The following is a 19702-nucleotide window of genomic DNA, read 5'->3' on the forward strand; positions in this document are numbered from 1 at the left end:
TAGTGTACCAGTCATATCTGTATTTTGGAAATGAAATTATATTATAGTGTTTTTCTTAATTTTCCTGTAAATAATAGAATTCACCAAACCTTATGTGTGTGTGTCTATATATATATATATATATATATATATATATATATATATAGAGAGAGAGAGAGAGAGAGAGAGAGAGGTACGATTAAGATCCTAGCAGCTATAACTTACTTATGCATGTAACATAACCATGACCTCTTTGGAAGACCACCTGAGTCACCTTTGAGCAGACATTGAAGTCATTGATGACTCTGGAGATCTCTATCTCGGATCAGATGAGGATCTTGATTTTGAAGATTTAGCAGAAATAAAGAGATGGCATGGTGATGATTAGCATCGGGTTCTCAGTGTTTTGGATATGATTTAGGATTGCTTTGGGACTTATTTATTTTGATTGTGTAATTATTTTAAGTCTCATATATATACTTTGATAAATAGTTTATAAATTATTATATTTATTACATGTGAATGTAGGTTCAGTGCCCATATTTTGTAAATTTTTCAAATTTACTATCATCTTTAAATTTATAGTTTATTTAATTTAATCTCGTCATATATGTTGGCAAACTTTGTAATTAATTTTATACATGAAAGGATTTTAATGTACTCGTACTTTATATCGCTTGTCATGTACAAAAATTTACAATTTTATCCTGATTTTGTATAAATAAATTGTGCAATTTGAGACCAAAATTTTAGGATGTTACATTTCAAGGCCTACAATGTCATACAAAGGGCGAAAGTGAAAATGTAAAAGTTATTTTACCATTGATGAACGTTGTCTATTTTTGTTAGTATTTTTAATATTTTTTCTTGTATACTGTTATGTTATATTGTCTAAATATACTACTCTGCTTACCAGGCCAGTCCATGGGTGTACAAGAGATTTCATGATGACAAAAATCTTAAATTTACTAATATATCCTTTTAAACATGATACTTGTATCACTAATTACATTTTTTTTTTATTTTTTACTATTGGATTTTCATCGATTGTTGATAATATTTTAACGCTTTTCAAAAATACATATATTCTTTACTTATTAAAGAAGAAGGGAGGACATAAGAATTACCCTCGACCCTTCCCGAGTTACACCTATGCCCTCTTACTTACTAAAAATTTTGGTATGCAAGTTGTACTTTGATAGGACAAGTACTATAGACACTTGTCCTAAAATGCACTATTTCCACAAAGTTAAAATAAAACAAGGCCTGTGTAAATTAAAAAAAGGCAGGGCAATTATCCCTTTTTAATTCTCTCCATTGCACCACATACGCTTCCTTCTCTCCTGACTCTTTTTTTTCGCAACGCAATCTCAAATGTTGCCTTAATTCCTGTGACTCTTAATAATTTGGTTTTGGGCTTATTTTTTCATTTTTTTATGTGGATATTCATTCTTTTGTTTTAACTCATCCTTTTTGGGATTTTGAATTTTTTTTTAATTTATTTACTTTTTTCTTTCATATATAGCTTTGGGTGAATTTTTTTTCTTAAAATATATTCATAACTCAAATACATAAAAATGTTGGGTTTTGATAAGTTCTCATGTTTAAGAAATGTATATTTTAAGAATTTTGCGTATAAATTTAAATTTTTTTTTATATAATTCTTAATATATGTTAAATATTATTGGATTTAGTTTTTTTTTGTTATGTTTTGGACATTTTCTAGCTGTTAAGGAGTTAGACTTTTATTTTAAATATGTACTAAATGTTCTAGTTTTGATATTATAATATGGTGAAGTTTGATTGATTTTGATCAAGTTATAAATTAATTATAACATGTTATCATATCTTGGAATAATGAAAATATAAAGAAAATTATACCAAAATTTTGACAAATTTATCATATTATTGGATTGAAAATGTTTATTATCTAATGTATTAGTTTCTAAATAGGTTTATCATATTAAATGGCATTTTTAGATAACTTAGCTCATGGATTGATCACAAGCCTATTTTAAAGTCATAACATATCCTTACTTAAAAAATTATTGGTTGTAGTTTAAGAGCCAACTTTAGCCTAGGTGGATAATAGGAATGTCAATTTGGTGGAGGTTTAATTGTCGCTATCTTCTAGTCCATAATTGTTTTTCACTTCAGATCAATTTTTATGACTTCAAACTTGTTTTGTCATCTTAATTTAACAAAATTAATGCCTCAAGGCATTATGCCTTTTGATTAAATAATGTGTCAAAGATTGTAATTAGTTTTTCAGCTAGTATTTTGACTACACTGTTGATCTTATATTGCAAACATAAATATGAATTATAATAGTAATTATTAGATCATTGAATAAAATCTCAATAAATGATACATAGTGTCATGAATTTTTCAAATTATAAACATAAATATTAATATAAAAATAACATTGATCATTGAATAAAATCTCATTAAATTATACATAGTATCATGAATTTTTCAAATTACAAACATGAATATTAATATAAAAGTAATTATTGATCATTGAATAAAACCTCAATAAATTATACATAGTATCATGAATTTTTTCAAATTCAATATTTATAATATATTTTTATTTAATAAATAAATGTTTTTACATAATTAAATTATAATCAAAATATTTAAAAGTCCCTAATTGGTTAAATATATTTTTAATAATTGAATAAACACCCATTTACTCATAATAAAATAAAGTGAAACAAAAAAAAGAAAAGACACGTATTTAAAATTTAACAATAATATTACGTAATTTTATGTGATTTATCGTCTATAAAACTTAAATATAATTTTTCACTTCATATCTTAAAATATTAAATAAAATAATTTTTTTTTAAAGAAAATTACATTTCATTCTTTATTTTTTTAGTTTCTTAAAATTCGTCCTTTAACTAATTTTATTACATATTATAAAAAAATTTTGAATAAATATACACTTCGAAAACTAATATAATAACCATTGAGCATGTAAATTTATTAAAAGTTATAAAAGATATTTTACTGTATTAAATACTTAAATAAAAAAATTTATTGTTTAAAATAGTTTTATTTGACTCGAACGAAATTGATTACATTAAAAGACACACGTAGTTTAGAAAAAATAAATAAATTAAATAGCATTAATAAAAAAAAATTGTATAAAGTAAACAATATATATAAGGTAAATTATATTTTCTTTGAAGTGTAGAAATTATTGAAATAAATTTATATTAAATAAAAATGTTGAGAATAAAATATATGTATTCAATTAAATATTTTCATTAATACCACTAGTTTATAGTTCATTAATCAACAAGTACTTTCTCTCGCAAGATAGTCTTACAATCAATTTGATAATAATAGTATTAATTAACACGTTTTGAGTATATTTGTAAGAGAGATCTTGAGTGATAGAAGGACTAAAATCACTATAAAACCCTATGTTGATGGCTAAGATGAGATTTTGCTCAAATATAACTTTGATTATATTATTATACAATTAAAATATTTTTTTTCATATTTTTACGCGAAATGCTCTTACGTGTGCATATGTATATGCATACTTACTCCTACATGGTTTCACAATTCTTTGTTTATATTACTATGAAATGTCTGATAAATAACGTTTTTTTTAATCTATAATAACCAGATAAGTTGAAACGTTTATAGTCATCAGTTTCAAGAAATTTCAGAACATAAATTTTATTATCTTTAATTATTTAATTAAAATATTTATTATCTTTCAACACAACAACTCAATCTCTATTGAAAATTTCAAAATAAGCAAAACATCATCTCATTATATGTACCTTAAAATTAATTTTGAAAAAAAATTACGGATAAATTCATTTACTAAATGAAATTTGTACATTGCCACAAATTAAACGTCCTTTTGCCCGCAGAAGCAAAACAAACAGGAATTATTGGTTTTTAATTATTGGCAACGTGAGAGAGTATGAAAAGAATCCTTGACTTTTGAATCTTGGGGATATAGCATGATCATGGAGGTTGGCAACATTGAATTTTCACAAATCTGAAAAAGTTATATATACTACTTTCCTTATTATTTTTATGTAATAAAATAAGGAAAACTAATAACAACTTTTCTTTATTTTTTATTCTTGAAACAAATGACAACGTTAAAAAAGGGAGACACTATTGTTCAAAGGTACATGTTTAATCATTTAAATCTCTAAAATAAAATTTCTCTAGTTTATTATTAAAATAATCTATTAAATATTACTTTAATTTTTCATAAAAATTCATACAATATTATTTTAAATTTTTAAAGAATTAATTTGATGATAGATATTTTTTCCACAACTAACTTAGTGACATAATTTTAAAAATATCAAACGACAACAGGATTTTCTCCTAAAGATAATGTAACAGAAACCGTAAGCACAGTAATTTCTCAAAAAGACATGACAAGAAAATTGATAACCATGTAAATAGGTCACCGATAGAGTAGTTTACCAAGGTCATGAATGGGAGAGACAAACTCAAACTTGATGTGAAAGGTACGATATCGATTATTTTTATTTCAGCGGTTTTTAAATTAGGATACGTAATCGTAACTTACTAGAACTATTGTTATATAATAATGTATGATCTCAGGTTAAAATAATATTTACGTGTATTTGATTAATTTTAAACTTAAGCAAATAAAAATGGATTCTATTTTCAGTAAAATTAACAGAGATAGACAAAAATGTTTTAGCTTTTTTGTTCATAAGAATTAATTTTAAATATATAACTCAGAATAAATTTATAGCTAAAAAATAATTTATTCTATTATTTTAATAAAATTCATTCATTTATATTCACTTTTAAAATCATGTTGCAGAATCCATTTCACACAATACAAGACACGTATGGTATATAGCATGATAGCTACTAATTCTCCTGCTGTTATTGTTGCAGTTCCAGTCATGAAATAATGTGTCCGTTATTATTATTATTATTATTATTATACAATTCAATTGCTTTGTACAAGATTGTTATGTTTTGTCCAGAGGGTCTGAAAAAAAATATAAAAAATAGTATATTTTTATTAAAAAATAAAGAAAACTTAGTTTTTTAAAAATAAAATTTATCTCTGTTTCTGAATTTATTTATTTATTTCTTGATTTTCCTTTTTTTAGTCCAGATATAGGATAACATTTTCGTTAGCTAAGGAATTAACAATAAAAAATTTTGTCAAAAAATATATAAAATAAAAATTAAAAATTATAATAGAAAACATTAATAATATTTTCAACAATAATTTTATGATTTCATTTCCTTAATCAATACTCTTGAAACATTACTTAACACATCCCTTGCTTTATCAATGATTGCCATATTCTCACTCATTCTTCTCTTTGTCTTGCCTTCACAAAGCAAAAACCAAAGAAGATTAAGATTCATCCAGATCCTTTCTTTGATTCTTGTGCTATTCTCTTTCATTGAGTTAATGTTTTTGTCTTTCATCTCTCTCTTTTTTCTTTTTTTTTTCAATTGTGGGATTTTTAGCTCATTTCCTTTGTTCAGGCTCACAAATGCAAATGAATGGCTATCCATAATCACCAAGTCACAATCTTCCTTTGTGCTTGAAATTGTGGTCTGAGTGTTCCTTTCTCAACATGGCTACCACACTGTGTGTGTCCAAAAGTATGGGATACACCTTGTTCTTGAACTCCTCCTTCCTCGTTGTGATTTGTTCTTTCGTGATTATTCATTTCCACACACAAGAAGTTGTAGTTGTGAGCAAAACCAATGTCTCTGATGGCAGCACTGAAAAAGACTGCAATAACTTAAACAGCCATGGTGACTACAAAGCCAAGTGCTTGAAGCTGAAATTGAATGACCCTTGTGTCTCTCAGGGCTATATTTATTATCTCTACCTTTTCTATTGCAATTTTGGGAGATTCCCTTCATTGGGTTACACCCTTTTATTTCTTTGGCTCTTAGTTCTTTTTTATCTGTTGGCTAATACAACTTCTGAATACTTTTGTCCCTCCCTTGAGAACCTATCCAAATTACTGAGGTTGTCCCCTACCATTGCTGGAGTCACCCTTCTGTCTCTTGGTAATGGTGCTTGTGACGTTTTCTCAAGCCTTGTCTCTTTCCAGGGAAGTGGGACCCGCAGCATTGGCTTTAACACGGTTCTTGGGGGTGTTTCTTTTGTGTCTTGTGTTGTGGTGGGGACTGTAACCATTGCAATACGTCAAAGAGGGGTTCAAGTTATTAAGTCTGCGTTTGTGAGAGACGTTTGTTTTCTTCTTTTGGTTCTTCTGGCCTTGTTTGGTATTTTGATCAATGGTAAGATCAATGTTATTGGAGCTATTGGTTTTACTTTGTTGTATGTGGTGTATGTAATTATTGTTTATATCTCTTCTACACGGTGGAAGGAAGGTGGTGGTGGTGGTGGTGGTGATGATGCTGAAAGGGGTGGTATTGGTATTTCAAGTTATGGCAATGATTTGAGTGTGCCTCTTCTTAGTGGTGTGAGGAAAGGACCAATTGATTGTGTTGAAAATGGTGGTCCAGAATATGGCCTGAATATCAAGAAGCATTGTTGTTGTGTGAGATCTTCAATTTGTGGAATGTTACTTTATGTTCTGGAGATGCCCCTTTACTTGCCTAGGAGATTGACAATTCCTGTTGTGAGTGAAGAAAAATGGTCAAAGGTGTATGCAGTTTTTTCAGTGATATTAGCACCACTTCTCTTGTCAGTCCTGTGGAGTCCTTACAGTGGAAACAGTTTCTTCAGCAAGAATCTTATTGTTGATGGAATTGGATTATTGATTGGGATAATATTTGGTGTGACTGCATTTTTCACAACTGAAATGTCAAGGCCACCAAAGCAGTGCTTATTTCCTTGGCTTGCAGGGGGTTTTATAATGAGTGTGACTTGGAGTTACATTATAGCTCAAGAGTTAGTGGGGTTGCTGGTTTCAATTGGCTACATTTGTGGAATAAATCCTTCAATACTTGGGTTAACAGTTCTTGCCTGGGGGAACTCACTTGGGGATTTGATGACAAATTTAACAATGGCTCTAAATGGTGGGCCAGAGGGTGCTCAAGTAGCAATATCAGGTTGCTATGCTGGTCCTATCTTCAATACCCTCATTGGTTTGGGCTTGTCTCTTGTAACTTCTACATGGTCAGAGTACCCTCAACCTGTTTTGATCCCCAGAGATCCATATCTCTGGGAGACAATGGTATTTTTGGTGGTTGGATTAGTTTGGGCACTTGTGGTTTTGGTAAGAAGAAATATGAAACTTGATGGACTCTTAGGAGGAGGGCTTTTAGTTGTTTACTTCATTTCTCTTTTTCTAAGGCTGATTCAGACAACAGGGTCTCTCCAATAGTCTAATTTTATGATTTCTTAGTCTTTGATTCGTAGTATTTACAAGACCACGACTTATTTGTCATCGGATTCTTGAAGGTATCGTCGAAAGTATCATTTTCTGTGGAACTAGATTTTGCAACTATGATAGATAGGTGTAAATTTCCTAGTTGTATAATTCTCACACCTACTACCAAGCTTTACTTACTGGCTTATGGCCTTTCTTGTACCTACACTTCATTGAATCATAATTGAAATGCTATTCAGATTTATACAAATCCTACGATCTCATTCATGCCTACTATATTGTAGCGAATTTAAAATGCATTATTTTCTTTTATACAGAACCAACAACTATCCCTTCTTCCCATGTTGAATTAAGGATGTATTCTAAGTGTCAAAATAGTTTTAGATTCTAGTGCAGTTAATTTTTATAGAACTAGTTTTAAATCATTAAACGTGATTGAAATGTGCTAAATAAAACGAGTTTTGCTATATTTTAATAATATTCATATTACTTTATAAAGAAGGTTTACTATAAGAACATAGAACTTAAAAAGAGATTTAGAATTATTCAAATAATACAAAACCTTAACAGTGTATTTACTATCAGCATAGAACCGATAAAGAAATGCGAAAGGATACCCTGTATCCACCAATAAAAATGTGATATTTTTCCGCAATGGTATGAATGGTGATGCAATTGATAATGATAAGTAATAAGATTTGTCTGGAAGTGTCTTGGGGAAGTGAAGAGCGATGCCGCTTTGTTAGAGAAGAAGTCTTTGTTATTTACTCAATCTTCTTTCTGTTTGACTAAGTCACTTTGTTCTTAAGTCTTGAAAGCTTACGTGATAGAATGGGCTAAGATATTGAACATAAATGGACAAAATCTAATGCCGACAACCGAAATAAGGATAGCGAAATGCTTATGAAAAACTAGTGGTACAATTTGTAGATCAGAACAACCTATGTCAAAGTTTTACCTTTTAGACATAACCTTGGCTCAATTTTGGGTCCAACAAGAATGTAGTCTTTTGTATAGATTTAAATCATCTCTTGAGACAAAAAAAAAAGCATCTTTTGTTATTAAATAAATGCTAAAAAATACATAATTATTATTAGCTTTAATTTATTAAATATATAACTGATTAAAGTCAATCCTTACTAAAGTTGTATCTTACTCTCTTGAATGTTATGTTATTTATAAAAAAATAAAAGAATCTTTGACATATTGTCGCACATCACTAATAAAAAGTAAACAAATATTCTCTTAAATGTAAAAATAGAATCACAAAATAGCACAAGAAATAAATAATTGTTAACGAGAACAAATTCTTAATGTAAGAGTAAAAAACCATTGGTAGTCCAAACTAATAGAATAATACACAATGATCAATAAAGAGTATAAGAAAGTCTTCAAATAATTAAATATAAAAATTATGCTCACAAATAGTTAAAACAAATAAAGCATTAATGTTCACAAATAAAAAACAAAAAAAATAAAAAACCCAATTGCAGAGAATAAAAATTTTGATATCTATTTCTCTTTCTCTACACATTTTCTCAAATAAAAATTCACATGTTAGAAATCTAATGTCGCATGGATCCAACCATAAACAAAGTTGTAGATGCAATCTAAAAAATAATATTTTGATAATGTGTACAAATGGCAAGAGATTTTCTTTTTCTCTTCTCTCTTAATATTTTTTAAAAAGAAAAAAATTATTTTTAAAAATGCAACTAAAATACTCTTGTAATTCTGGTTTCGACATACACTCTATTTTTTTACACTGCAAAAATTTCTATCCATGCCATGTCTTGAAAGGAGATAGAAAATTGTGATTTCACTGTCAGCCATGAAACAGTTAAGTAATATAGTAGACACTTAGAGTGACGTGGGCATTTACACGTGCTTGAATGAGTAGAATCTCAATTGTCACATTTTAGGGGAAGGGAAAAAATAAAAAACTAAGGTTGAAAAGTTTCAAATAAAATAATTTCATGATTAATTATGAATTTGTTTAATAAAATTAGTATATGATATCATATGATGTTACTTTAGTAATGAGGAGTCTGAACTTGCATCATCCGAAGAATCTCCTTATGTCACCTGATGAATAATGGAAAGTTCCTCCACTAAGTTCATTCTCATCCACTTTATCCTCAACGTTAACGTTAACATCAACATCAACCTCAAACATAGTCCCAAACTCACGTTGGATTATGGGCTTCATTCAGACACCAATTTTCATTTTGTCAATTATTGGCCCTAGTAGTTTACTTTTATTATGTTATATTTGTGGGTCCTGCTAAGTAATTCAGTAACATAATTGAAGTGGGATATTTTTGTTGAATTACGATAATTTTTTATGATATTAATTTATAAGAATATTTTTGTAAAATCATTTAAATTTGTTTCATACTCGATTTTATTTATTAAAAATAATTCATACGTGGCTTCCTTCGAATTGATTTTATAACAATACCTACAAGGTAGAAATAAGTTACATTTTATTTTTCAACCTAATGTTAGAGCTAATATATCACAGGTCTTTCTTTTATATTTTAAAATGATTTCATCTTAAAATTTAAGAAAAATAAACTTATATATGTAATTCTGTTAACATAGGTTGAGTTTAAGATTTTTTAAAAAAACAGAATTTTAAACTTTTTTGTATTTCTAATATAATAAGTGTTTTCTTATCAAATAAACGTTTACTACTTTTAAATATTTAAATTTGTTCTTTAAGTTAAGGTTTTATCATAAAATAATTATTAGTAATAAAAATTAAAATATATATATATATATATATATATACAGACACTTTTTGCAAGGAATTGAAAATTTGACACGTTACGAAGTAATGTTTTTAAAAACACTATAAATTACTAAAATAAATCACTTTACTAAAAGGTGCTATGTTGTTTAAACAAAAAATTTCAACCACTAAAATAAGTTTTTAATTAACTAAAATTTTTTATCAAACATATTCAAAAAATAAAGTAAAAAAATAATTCAACAGAAAAATATAAAACACAATTAGTAGGAAATGATATATGATTCTAAGCAGTACCACCGTTGACGTAACATCAATACATAGCGAACTAGCACGACTAATCTAAGCATCTTTCAAAATAGCTTGTGTGCAGCTGCAAGGCCAAAGTAGAAGAATTTCTATTTTCATTCTCCAATTTTTTTTTTTATTTTTTCTTCTCTTGAATTTTTTAAAATTAAATCTTGAAGTGAATTACGAATTAATTTGAGAATTTAATTTTGAAACAGAGATAAATTTGTTTTGAAAGTTAAATTTTAAAAATTTGATTCATAAATAATTTCTAGAATTTATCATTTTTAAAAAATTATTTTATATCTTCCAAAATTAAATTTTGGAATAGTAAGAAGGGAGGTCTAAAAAGAAATTGTTCCAAAATAGTCACCAAATAATCATGAAGGTCCAAAAGCAAAGACAAGCCTTTGGGCCGAACTCATTTCTTAGTGTTACCCAAGCCCAAGCCCTCTACCCGTCTCATTCTAAAATGGGTTGCTTTTGGCAACTTTTTATATTTTTTAAACTTAATACACCATCCATCTAGAGCTGTCAATTTGTGCTCTGGCCCTGCTTATCTTTAAAAATAAAACTTCGAAAATGATTAAAATGAAAAGTTTACCATTTATAATAGTTCTTTTTCACTCGTATATAATTGTCAAAAATATAAGTTTATAGATAATATTTATGATTTAAAAAAAAGTGAAATTAGAAGGAAACAAATTTAATATTAAATAATTTAAAAACAATTAATAAGTTGATAATTTTTAAAATATATAAAAATAAATGCTAAATAATGGTAAAGTCTATGTTATTCAAAAAAAATGTAAAATAAGATTTTCTTCATGTTGAAGAATAGGAATTCAAATCTATAATATAGAATTTACTTATTGTGTGAGTGTGTGTGTATATATATATGTTTTAAAATTTACATGCTTGATTGTTAGAAAGTGAACGTTATTAAATGAATGAAAATTCGTTAGCTTTAAATTAGACCTTTATAGACCATTATTATTGGGAAGGAGTTAGTTCGAGTCTTCGAGAAATTACACACGCATATATGGTTTAAAAGATTTAAGTTTAATTTTCACTATTAATAAATTATTTTTGTGAGTATCACTTTTAAATTTATTTATAAAGCTTGTGACGTGTTTCTTTTTATTAATATTTGTATATTTAAATAATAAATGTATTATTCAATTAAGAATTATTATGAGCAAGAATTATTAAGGTTGTAATATTTAAAGTCATATTTACTGTATATTTTAATTAGCTAAAAATATAAATAAATTAATAATATATTAAAATTAAACTTATAAACATTAAGAAACTTATTTTTTATAAATAAAATCTTGAATTTAAGTTATAAATAAAAAAAAAAAATCAAAGAGTTTTATTTTTTAAAATAAATTTGCTCAACACAAATTCAATTAATTAGAATTGAATATAAATTTTGGATGTCGGACCAAATATGTGGTATATGAAAATGTATGTAATATATTACTCACTTTAAACTAATTATCTTCCATTTTCTTAATATTTAACTAACATAAACAAATAGCGTTATGACGTAGAGAGTTGTCAAAGCTGAGCTTTACGGGCCAGTCTTCCTAGCTCGCTGAATTTGATAGGTCAGCCTAATACTTTACGTTCAATTCATTCTATTTTAACTCGTTAAAATATGAGTAAATAATAAATTAAAACAGATTGGTCGGTTGAGCTCATTTTTAACTTTTAAAAATAATTATTTATGAATTAAATATTAATTTTATTATTATAAAAAAAAATTTTAAAAAAATTATTAATTTTTGTAATTTTGTTATTAATTTTAGGTAAGTTTGACCTTGGCCCACTAAACTTTTTATTTTATTTTTTTTAATTTTTGATCTTTGGTGGATAGCTCATTAAACTGCAAAGACCGAACAGGTGAGAGTAATGAGGGCAGTCAAGGGTGAATCAGAGGCTTTGACCTTAATTGCTCAATGCTTGTTATAGAGTTTTGAAAATTGGGCCTGGTTTCTAACCCTGATACAATCATTTATTATATTCCCTGCAATCTTGTAGGCTCGTCCACTTTTAGATTAGTGCTTATTCTGCAGTAACTATATCTAAAAGCATAATTAACTTTACATGTGAGCCTTTTAATTTTGAAAATTAAAATGTATGATAACATAAGTCAGTTTCATGAGATACATCGGAATGGGACCTTTCTTCCCTTTGAAAATGCATCTTTAGAATCTAATAACACCAATTGCCATGGCCATCCTTGTGAACAAAAAGCAGAGATAAATGGTCAAGAGCCCAGCTCCCAATGACCTATCAAGTCTCATATCCTTCTTGATCACTATCACAAGGGCCCAAAGCACCCCTCCCATTAGGAACAAAAGTGTTCCATAAAGTGAAGTGTCCTTGGGAATGACATAAGAATCTGGATATTCAGACCATGCTGAGAGAACAAGAGGCAAGCCCAAACCCATTAAAATATTAAACATAGGACCAGCATAACAACCAGAGACAGCAATTTGGGCACCATCTGCTCCACCATTCTTGGCCATTGCACCATTGGCTATCAAATCCCCTAGAGAATTACCCCAAGCTAGGACAGTTAATCCAAGGATTGAAGGACTAACACCTATGATATTCCCAAGTGCAACCAAGAGGGAAACAAGTTCTTCAGCAATGATATAAGTCCATGTCACACTCATAGAAAAGCCCCCTGCTAGCCAAGGAAACAAGCACTTTCTGGGTGGACTAGTGCTCTTAGTGGTCACACATGCCATGTTCCCCAAAACAATGCCAATTAAAGCAGCTGTTAAGTATGCAACAAGACTACTTCTTGAACTCACATTTTCCATCTGGGTATTGCAAAGAGCTGTGAACAAAACTGGGGCTAATGTGACAGATATAACAGCATATGGCTTTGACCAACCCTCCTCACTCACAACTGGAATAGTAAGTTTTCTTGGCAAACTAAGAGGTAATTCTAGTACTTGTAGAAACTTGCTCCAGTAATTACAGTCAAATGAATCATTACCAAAACCCTCTTGTTTTTCCCCCTTATCTTCAATAACCTCTTTATTTGACACATCTGGTTTCTCATCATCAACATAACCTAGCAAGGGTATGCCAGACTCTACCAACTCATCAGAAGATGCTGCAAGTTCCCCTTCTGGCCTGTCCCCTCCATAGATAAAATGTGTGGCAGAGACAGCACAGACATAAAGGAAGTAAATAGAAACATAACATATTGAACCCAACAAGCTAATTTTACCAATTGAAATGATGACAAGAAGGATGAATAAAGAGAAAAGGAAGAAAATGACATCCCTGATGAAACTGGCCTTGTCAACTGCAATTTCATTTGGATTAACAAGAAAACTTATGACCCCCAAAACAGCACTAGAGACAAAAAATGCCCCTCCCAGAATGCTATTGAGGCCAACTGCACCATCATTGGATCTTGTGAAGGAAACAACACTAGCAAAAAAATCAGGAGCACCATTCCCAAGGGAAAGCAAGGTTACCCCAGCAATGGTGGGGGATAGTCTCAAGATGTCCGACAAACCTTCTAAGGAAGCACAAAAGTAATTTGAAGCTGTGTCAGCCAAAAGATAGAACAACACCCCAAGCCAAAGTACAAGCAGTACTTGACCCAGAATTGGGGAATGGCCAAAGTTGCAGTAAAAGATTTGAAGATAGTTTATGTTCCCTTTTGACCTACAGTGAACATGGGATTTGACATATAAGCATTTGGAGTCATAATCTGAGTACTTGTGAAGGTCAGTGCAGCCATCAACAATGATGTCATTGAGCAATCTAGCATGGTTGAAGATGCGTGTGGAGGCATGAATCTTAGAACTAGAAGGGTGGAGATAGGCTTTGAGGAAGAGAAATGTGAGGAAAATGAAGGATATGTTGAGGAGAAGAGTGAGTTTTCTTGGTTGAAGTTTGGAGTTAAAGATGAAAGCTGCCATCTATAGAGCATGTTCTTGAGGATATGTTAATGGTGTGAATATATGGAGGGTTGAGAAGCTGTGTCCATTTGATATGGTGAATGATGTTAGCTTGCGCGGTGGAATTTACTTTGTTGTTGATGTTAGAAAGTGCATGGACTAGTACTAAAAAAGAAGGGGAAATAGAACAAGACAGAAATTGAAGGTTCAACTTAAGAGTGTTTTCTAGTACTAATATTGGAATATCAATGTTGGCCAAATGTGTTAATAACAGATTACCAGAACATTGCAATGCAAAGCTGATGCCATTAATTGCATTGTATAGGATGAGTAAAGTGTATATAATGTCTTAGTTTTCACTTTTGTTGTGTGGATATTAGGGGAAGTTACTTCATGTACATAAATAAAAGACTTTAGGAAGGTGGCTTGACAATTATTTAGTGTACGAAAAAGAAGGAAAGTGGATAAAATGGAAAGAGAGTTGTTTAAAGAAATAATGATGATCAATCACCAAAAATTGAGCAAGGACCCAATTAATAATGATGTTTCTTTTCGACGTGAAAAATTGGTTGCAACACCAAACAATAACAAGTAGTTTTAGAATGGATTAATTTGAATTAAAAAATCCCGAAATTGTGTGTGTGGAAGTAATTTTTACGTGAAAAAATAAACAAAATGAAAAAGATAACTTATTTGGTAAAAGATCAAATTCGATATCATCGTTACATTCCGATCTTAAGGTCAATTGAAATGCTAACTTGTTAACCATAAATCTTATATGCGAATAAGAAAACATTAGAAAAAAAATGCATAACAAAAAACGACAAATTGAGAAGTTTCATATACTCTTTTTGGAATGATATATGAAATTGCATGTAATGTAAAAAATAGAAAATTATTGCTTCAAAATTTGGAAATAGGGATTGCTTGTTTTTTTAGTTGAAGAAAGGGGCGAAATAGTTATTATTTTAACTTCATAGGTATCAATCATTCAGGCTTTTTTGTTTTTGAAAAAGGATATCAAGTACTGAGACTTTGGTATAACTATGTTAAAATATTTACATTAATATTCCAAATCGTAAACTATCATTGAACAAATAGCCCTAATCTCAAAATAGGAAATATTTTCTCAAAATATAAAGTCCCTAAATTTTGTAATATTAAAATTTATCTTTTATCTTAAATTTTAACTATTTACACTTTGATATTATTTTTTTTTAACTATTTCACACATATTTTAAACCTGATCGGCTTTTGTTTTTTTTTTTTTACATTTTAATTAATGTACAAATGTTATTATTACTGAGCAAGTAGATCAATTTGGCATTTGCAGGGCCATTTAGTAAGGAAATTTTTATCATCTTTCATAATTGATCTTACCAGATTTAAATTCTAAAATGATTAATTGGACCCAAAAAAAATGTAATATTGCCAACTCTTAAGTTTATAAATAAATTCTACGCAGTGAGTGAAATGGTGTATGCATTAGTAACTTAGCTCATTTCATACTTATTTTTTAATTTTTTTTGGGTAACAATATTTCATGCTTTAAATTATCCCAGCTAGTTACGGTTGTACGTTCAAAAGTGGGACAATATTTAATCGATATATTACTATGTAGCACGAATGACGATCGTAGATTCAATCATTGCAGGGTTCATGTATAATTGAAGACCAACAGCTATATATTACAAGTTTCAATGGAAAACATAAATAAATAAAAAAATTACCTTTTTTTATTTTATTTTCTATTCAGAGGGGCTCAAAGTCCAAAAACAAACACAACTAATTACCTAGTCTAGAGTTACAAACACCTAAAGAGTCCTGGCTAAGAAAGGGAACCAAAGAAGAAGGACCCTTATCTAAATAAAAAATATCTAAGGTAGCCTCAAGGCCTAATTTGGTCAACATATAATCACACTTATTACCTTCCCTTAAAATGTGCCTAATTCTTACACTTGTTATCTTCCTTAAAATGTGCCTAATTGTAATGAAAGGAATACAATTCAAAGAATTCCTAATAGCAACAATCAAATTAGAATAAGGATAGTTACAACTTTGATTGTTCAATATGATACACATTTTCTTATCTTAGTACTTAAATGATATAATTCACTACTAGCAAGTGTACTAGGTAGTTGTAGCAAGTTATAAAATGTGAAAATCAGATTGAGTCCCAAGTATCGTCCTTTAGGATCTTATTTTTAATCACAAATTCACAAGATAATAACCATTTGCACCAAACAATTCATTGAACAGATTTCAATATGCAAGAAAGTAAATTTCAGAATTAAAGAAATGAGAAATTGTTAAAAACAGAATGTTAATTTGTACTATTTGAATGAATTACGAATGGAAGAAAAGTTAAAAATTTATTTCACTAGAATATCAATATCAATTCAGTTCCGCCTCTGAACATTCAAGCAATTGATTGATTGTCAATCGGTTTCTCTTTACAATAACCAAAGATTGATTCCTCAATTCATTGGTCCTAATATTCAACCAAATCTCCCTAATTCCTTAGGCCAAATTTAGTTCAATATTGCATTATGAATTAGAACCAAAAGATTGCAAAACTAAGACCACTTATCCCTAAGAAAATCAATAGTTTTGGGAATTAATTCAGATCCAAGCAACAAACCCAATTTCTATTAGTGAAGGTTACTTTTTGATTAATCAATTGAACTTCCATTCAAAAATCAAGTAAACACAGAATTAATCCCTCAATCAAATCAAACACTCAAAGTTCAGAGTCAAAACGAAATCAATATATCAATTCTAGATCCATAAATCCCTAACAAAAAGAGTTAGAAACACATTACAATGAAATGGAGAGAAGAAAGAAGAAAAGAAGATAAAAAGCAGAGAGCCATCTCCATCACTTTGTCTTCTCCCAGATTCCTCTAGCAAAGAAGAACAAAAGTTGCTCCTATCTTCTTTCTCTGACTTCCCTTGGAAGTTAAAACGGTTACAACTGAATACCAAAACTAAAAATGACAAAAAAGCTCCTTTTCTAAGTTTCTAATTCCTATTTATAGAGTTCATCTAATTCTTCGACTTAACCCTTGAAATTCTGAAAGTTAGTTATCCCCAGGTGTTCTGGAATCTTCTAAAAGTGATACAAAAACTCCAAACGTCCAAATTGGTGAGAAAAAGAAGTTATAAAAATTGCAGAGTTTTGAGCCAAAACACGAAATGGCTGGAGTGAAGGCGCGCAACTGCAAGTGATCTACGTTGCAACGCGCTCTTGCGCGCCAAAGCTTCAGATGATGTGCATTTTAATGCACAACACTTCAGTGAACGCTTCTTCCATATGCTCAGCTCTACGTTGCTACGCCATCTGTTATGAGTTGCCACTCTCTGTTGCGCGCCAAAGCTCCAGGTAATGTGCGTTTCAATGCAATGACAGTTATCCAGTTACAGTTGTTGGAGTGTTAACGCGTATCACTCAGAGTAGCCACGCAGACCCAATGCTGCATTTTCTTCTTTCCATGTTCAAACGTCAATCACTTGAAGTTTTAACGCCCAGCTCTTAGGATTTCTTCAAACTTGATTCTTTAATTTTTCTTCTTTAATTTCAGCTTTTAATCCTTCCTTTAAGCACTTTCAACAACTTTCCATCTTTTGCATGAACTCCTACAAAAATCTAAACAATTTTTAATATTTCAACAAAACAACAATTTATACTAATTATTTTATTTTTGTGATCTTTTCAAGTTATTTTTAGAACTAATTTTCTAATTATTAACTAAAAACTATGCTAAAAACATGGCAAAATATGGATTTATCACAATACCAGTTGTAAAGCATGCTTAGAGTCGATTTCAATCCAAATAACTTGGATATTCTTCTGAATTACCAGCTGAAGACCATAGAATAGGCCCCCATAATTTAGCTTCTAAAGGAGAACAATACACAAGGCCCCGATAGAGACCAGCAGAAAAATTTTCATTGTTGTCTCTGATTAAACCACCACATCCAGCACTTTCTATAGCAAGGGACACTACTCCATCAACATTAAGTTTTATGTGACCCTCGGGAGGAGGATACCATCTATTTTGAACATAGTTGCCCTGCATCTTCTTCATGGTTTTCGCCTTACCCCTATCACAACAAATTATATACTCAAATTCATAGCAAATTTTACGGTAAAAGGAACTACTGGTAGTTGCTGAATTTTAAAAAATGGCACAATTCCTTTCTTTCCAAACATACCAGATTACCAAACCATACAACCTGTTCTAACTAGAAAAATTATTCACCTGAAAATTAGATAAATTACTAAGAAACCAATTAGATAAATCCATGCCAAAAAAAAAGGGGCCCAATTAGAAGGTAATATGAAAAAATTCAAAACCTATTTGACATACCAACAATCTCTAAGGACATGAATTATAGACTCTGGCCAAGAACCACATCTAGGACAAAGAGGGGAGCTAGACATTTGTCTCATAAATCTTTCCTCATTAGTCAATAATCTGCCATTAGCCACTTTCCAGAGGAAGTTAATAACTCTAAGAGGACCATCCTATTCCAGACAAAGTTAAAAATATTATGATTTGTGGAAGATTGCTAGATAGGGGAACTTATCAAATCATAGGCTGATTTTAGGGAGAACAGACCATTACTAGAGGGATTCCAAAAGGCGAGGTCTTGTCCTTTATTCCTATCAAGAGGTTTTACTTGGGCTATGTACTCGCAAACAAGATTGAGTTAAAATCACCTGCAACACACCAAGGTATATCCATTGTGGCAATAAACTCTATGAGTTCATTCCAGCAGTTCACTCTCTATCTCTGATGAGGGCTAGCATAAACAGAGGATAAAATCCAATCCTCTTGCCTTGGACTGCTGATTTTTAGGTGTATAAAGTACTTTGATTGTTCAACACAGCAGCCCTCACCTTTCCAAAATTCTATCAGCACCAAATGCCACCAGAAAACCCATAGCATCTACTCTAGCTAATTGGTCAAGGTTAAACTTATTAATAATTTTCTCATCCTTTTCCATACTAATCCTAGGTTCAAATAGGGCAACAAAATCTAAGTTATAGATATTAATTAAATCATTTATTAGCCTAGAGAAAGTCTTACCCCCAGCACCCCTACAATTCCAAAATAAAAAATCCATCAAAAACTAGGCTTGAAAGATATTAACATTCTTAGGATGTTAAGTACTGCGATTATGGTCATCCAGGGTAGAATCCTTACCAGGTTTCTCACTCCTTTCTTTAGCGCTACTGTCTAGATTCCTAGGTTGCTTATTCTCAAGTGGCCTATCTGAGTAAACCTTATTTAATAAATGGAGAGTGTCCCAATGGAAGGCAGGGTTGAGGCTAATAATGTTCTGGATTGAGCTCCCATACTTGGTATTGTTTTGTAACTCTTTTTAGA

The 19702-nt window shown here is 29.9% G+C and overlaps 2 protein-coding genes across 2 annotated transcripts; one reads left to right on the forward strand and one right to left on the reverse strand.

Moving 5' to 3' along the window:
* Positions 1-5317: 5317 nt before the first annotated feature.
* LOC113867828 (cation/calcium exchanger 2-like) lies at positions 5318-7573 on the forward strand. Its single transcript, XM_027503320.1, has one exon. It carries the CDS (start codon positions 5598-5600, stop codon positions 7326-7328), a length of 1731 nt encoding a protein of 576 aa, XP_027359121.1. The 5' UTR covers positions 5318-5597; the 3' UTR covers positions 7329-7573.
* Positions 7574-12492: 4919 nt separating this feature from the next.
* Positions 12493-14431, reverse strand: LOC113867660 (cation/calcium exchanger 1-like). Its single transcript, XM_027503073.1, has one exon. It carries the CDS (start codon positions 14328-14330, stop codon positions 12588-12590), a length of 1743 nt encoding a protein of 580 aa, XP_027358874.1. The 5' UTR covers positions 14331-14431; the 3' UTR covers positions 12493-12587.
* Between the last annotated feature and the right edge of the window lie 5271 nt (positions 14432-19702).

This window comes from Abrus precatorius, unplaced genomic scaffold, assembly GCF_003935025.1.
Source record: "Abrus precatorius isolate BTA unplaced genomic scaffold, Abrus_2018 Scaffold5, whole genome shotgun sequence".
In the NCBI taxonomy this organism is placed as follows: domain Eukaryota; kingdom Viridiplantae; phylum Streptophyta; class Magnoliopsida; order Fabales; family Fabaceae; genus Abrus; species Abrus precatorius.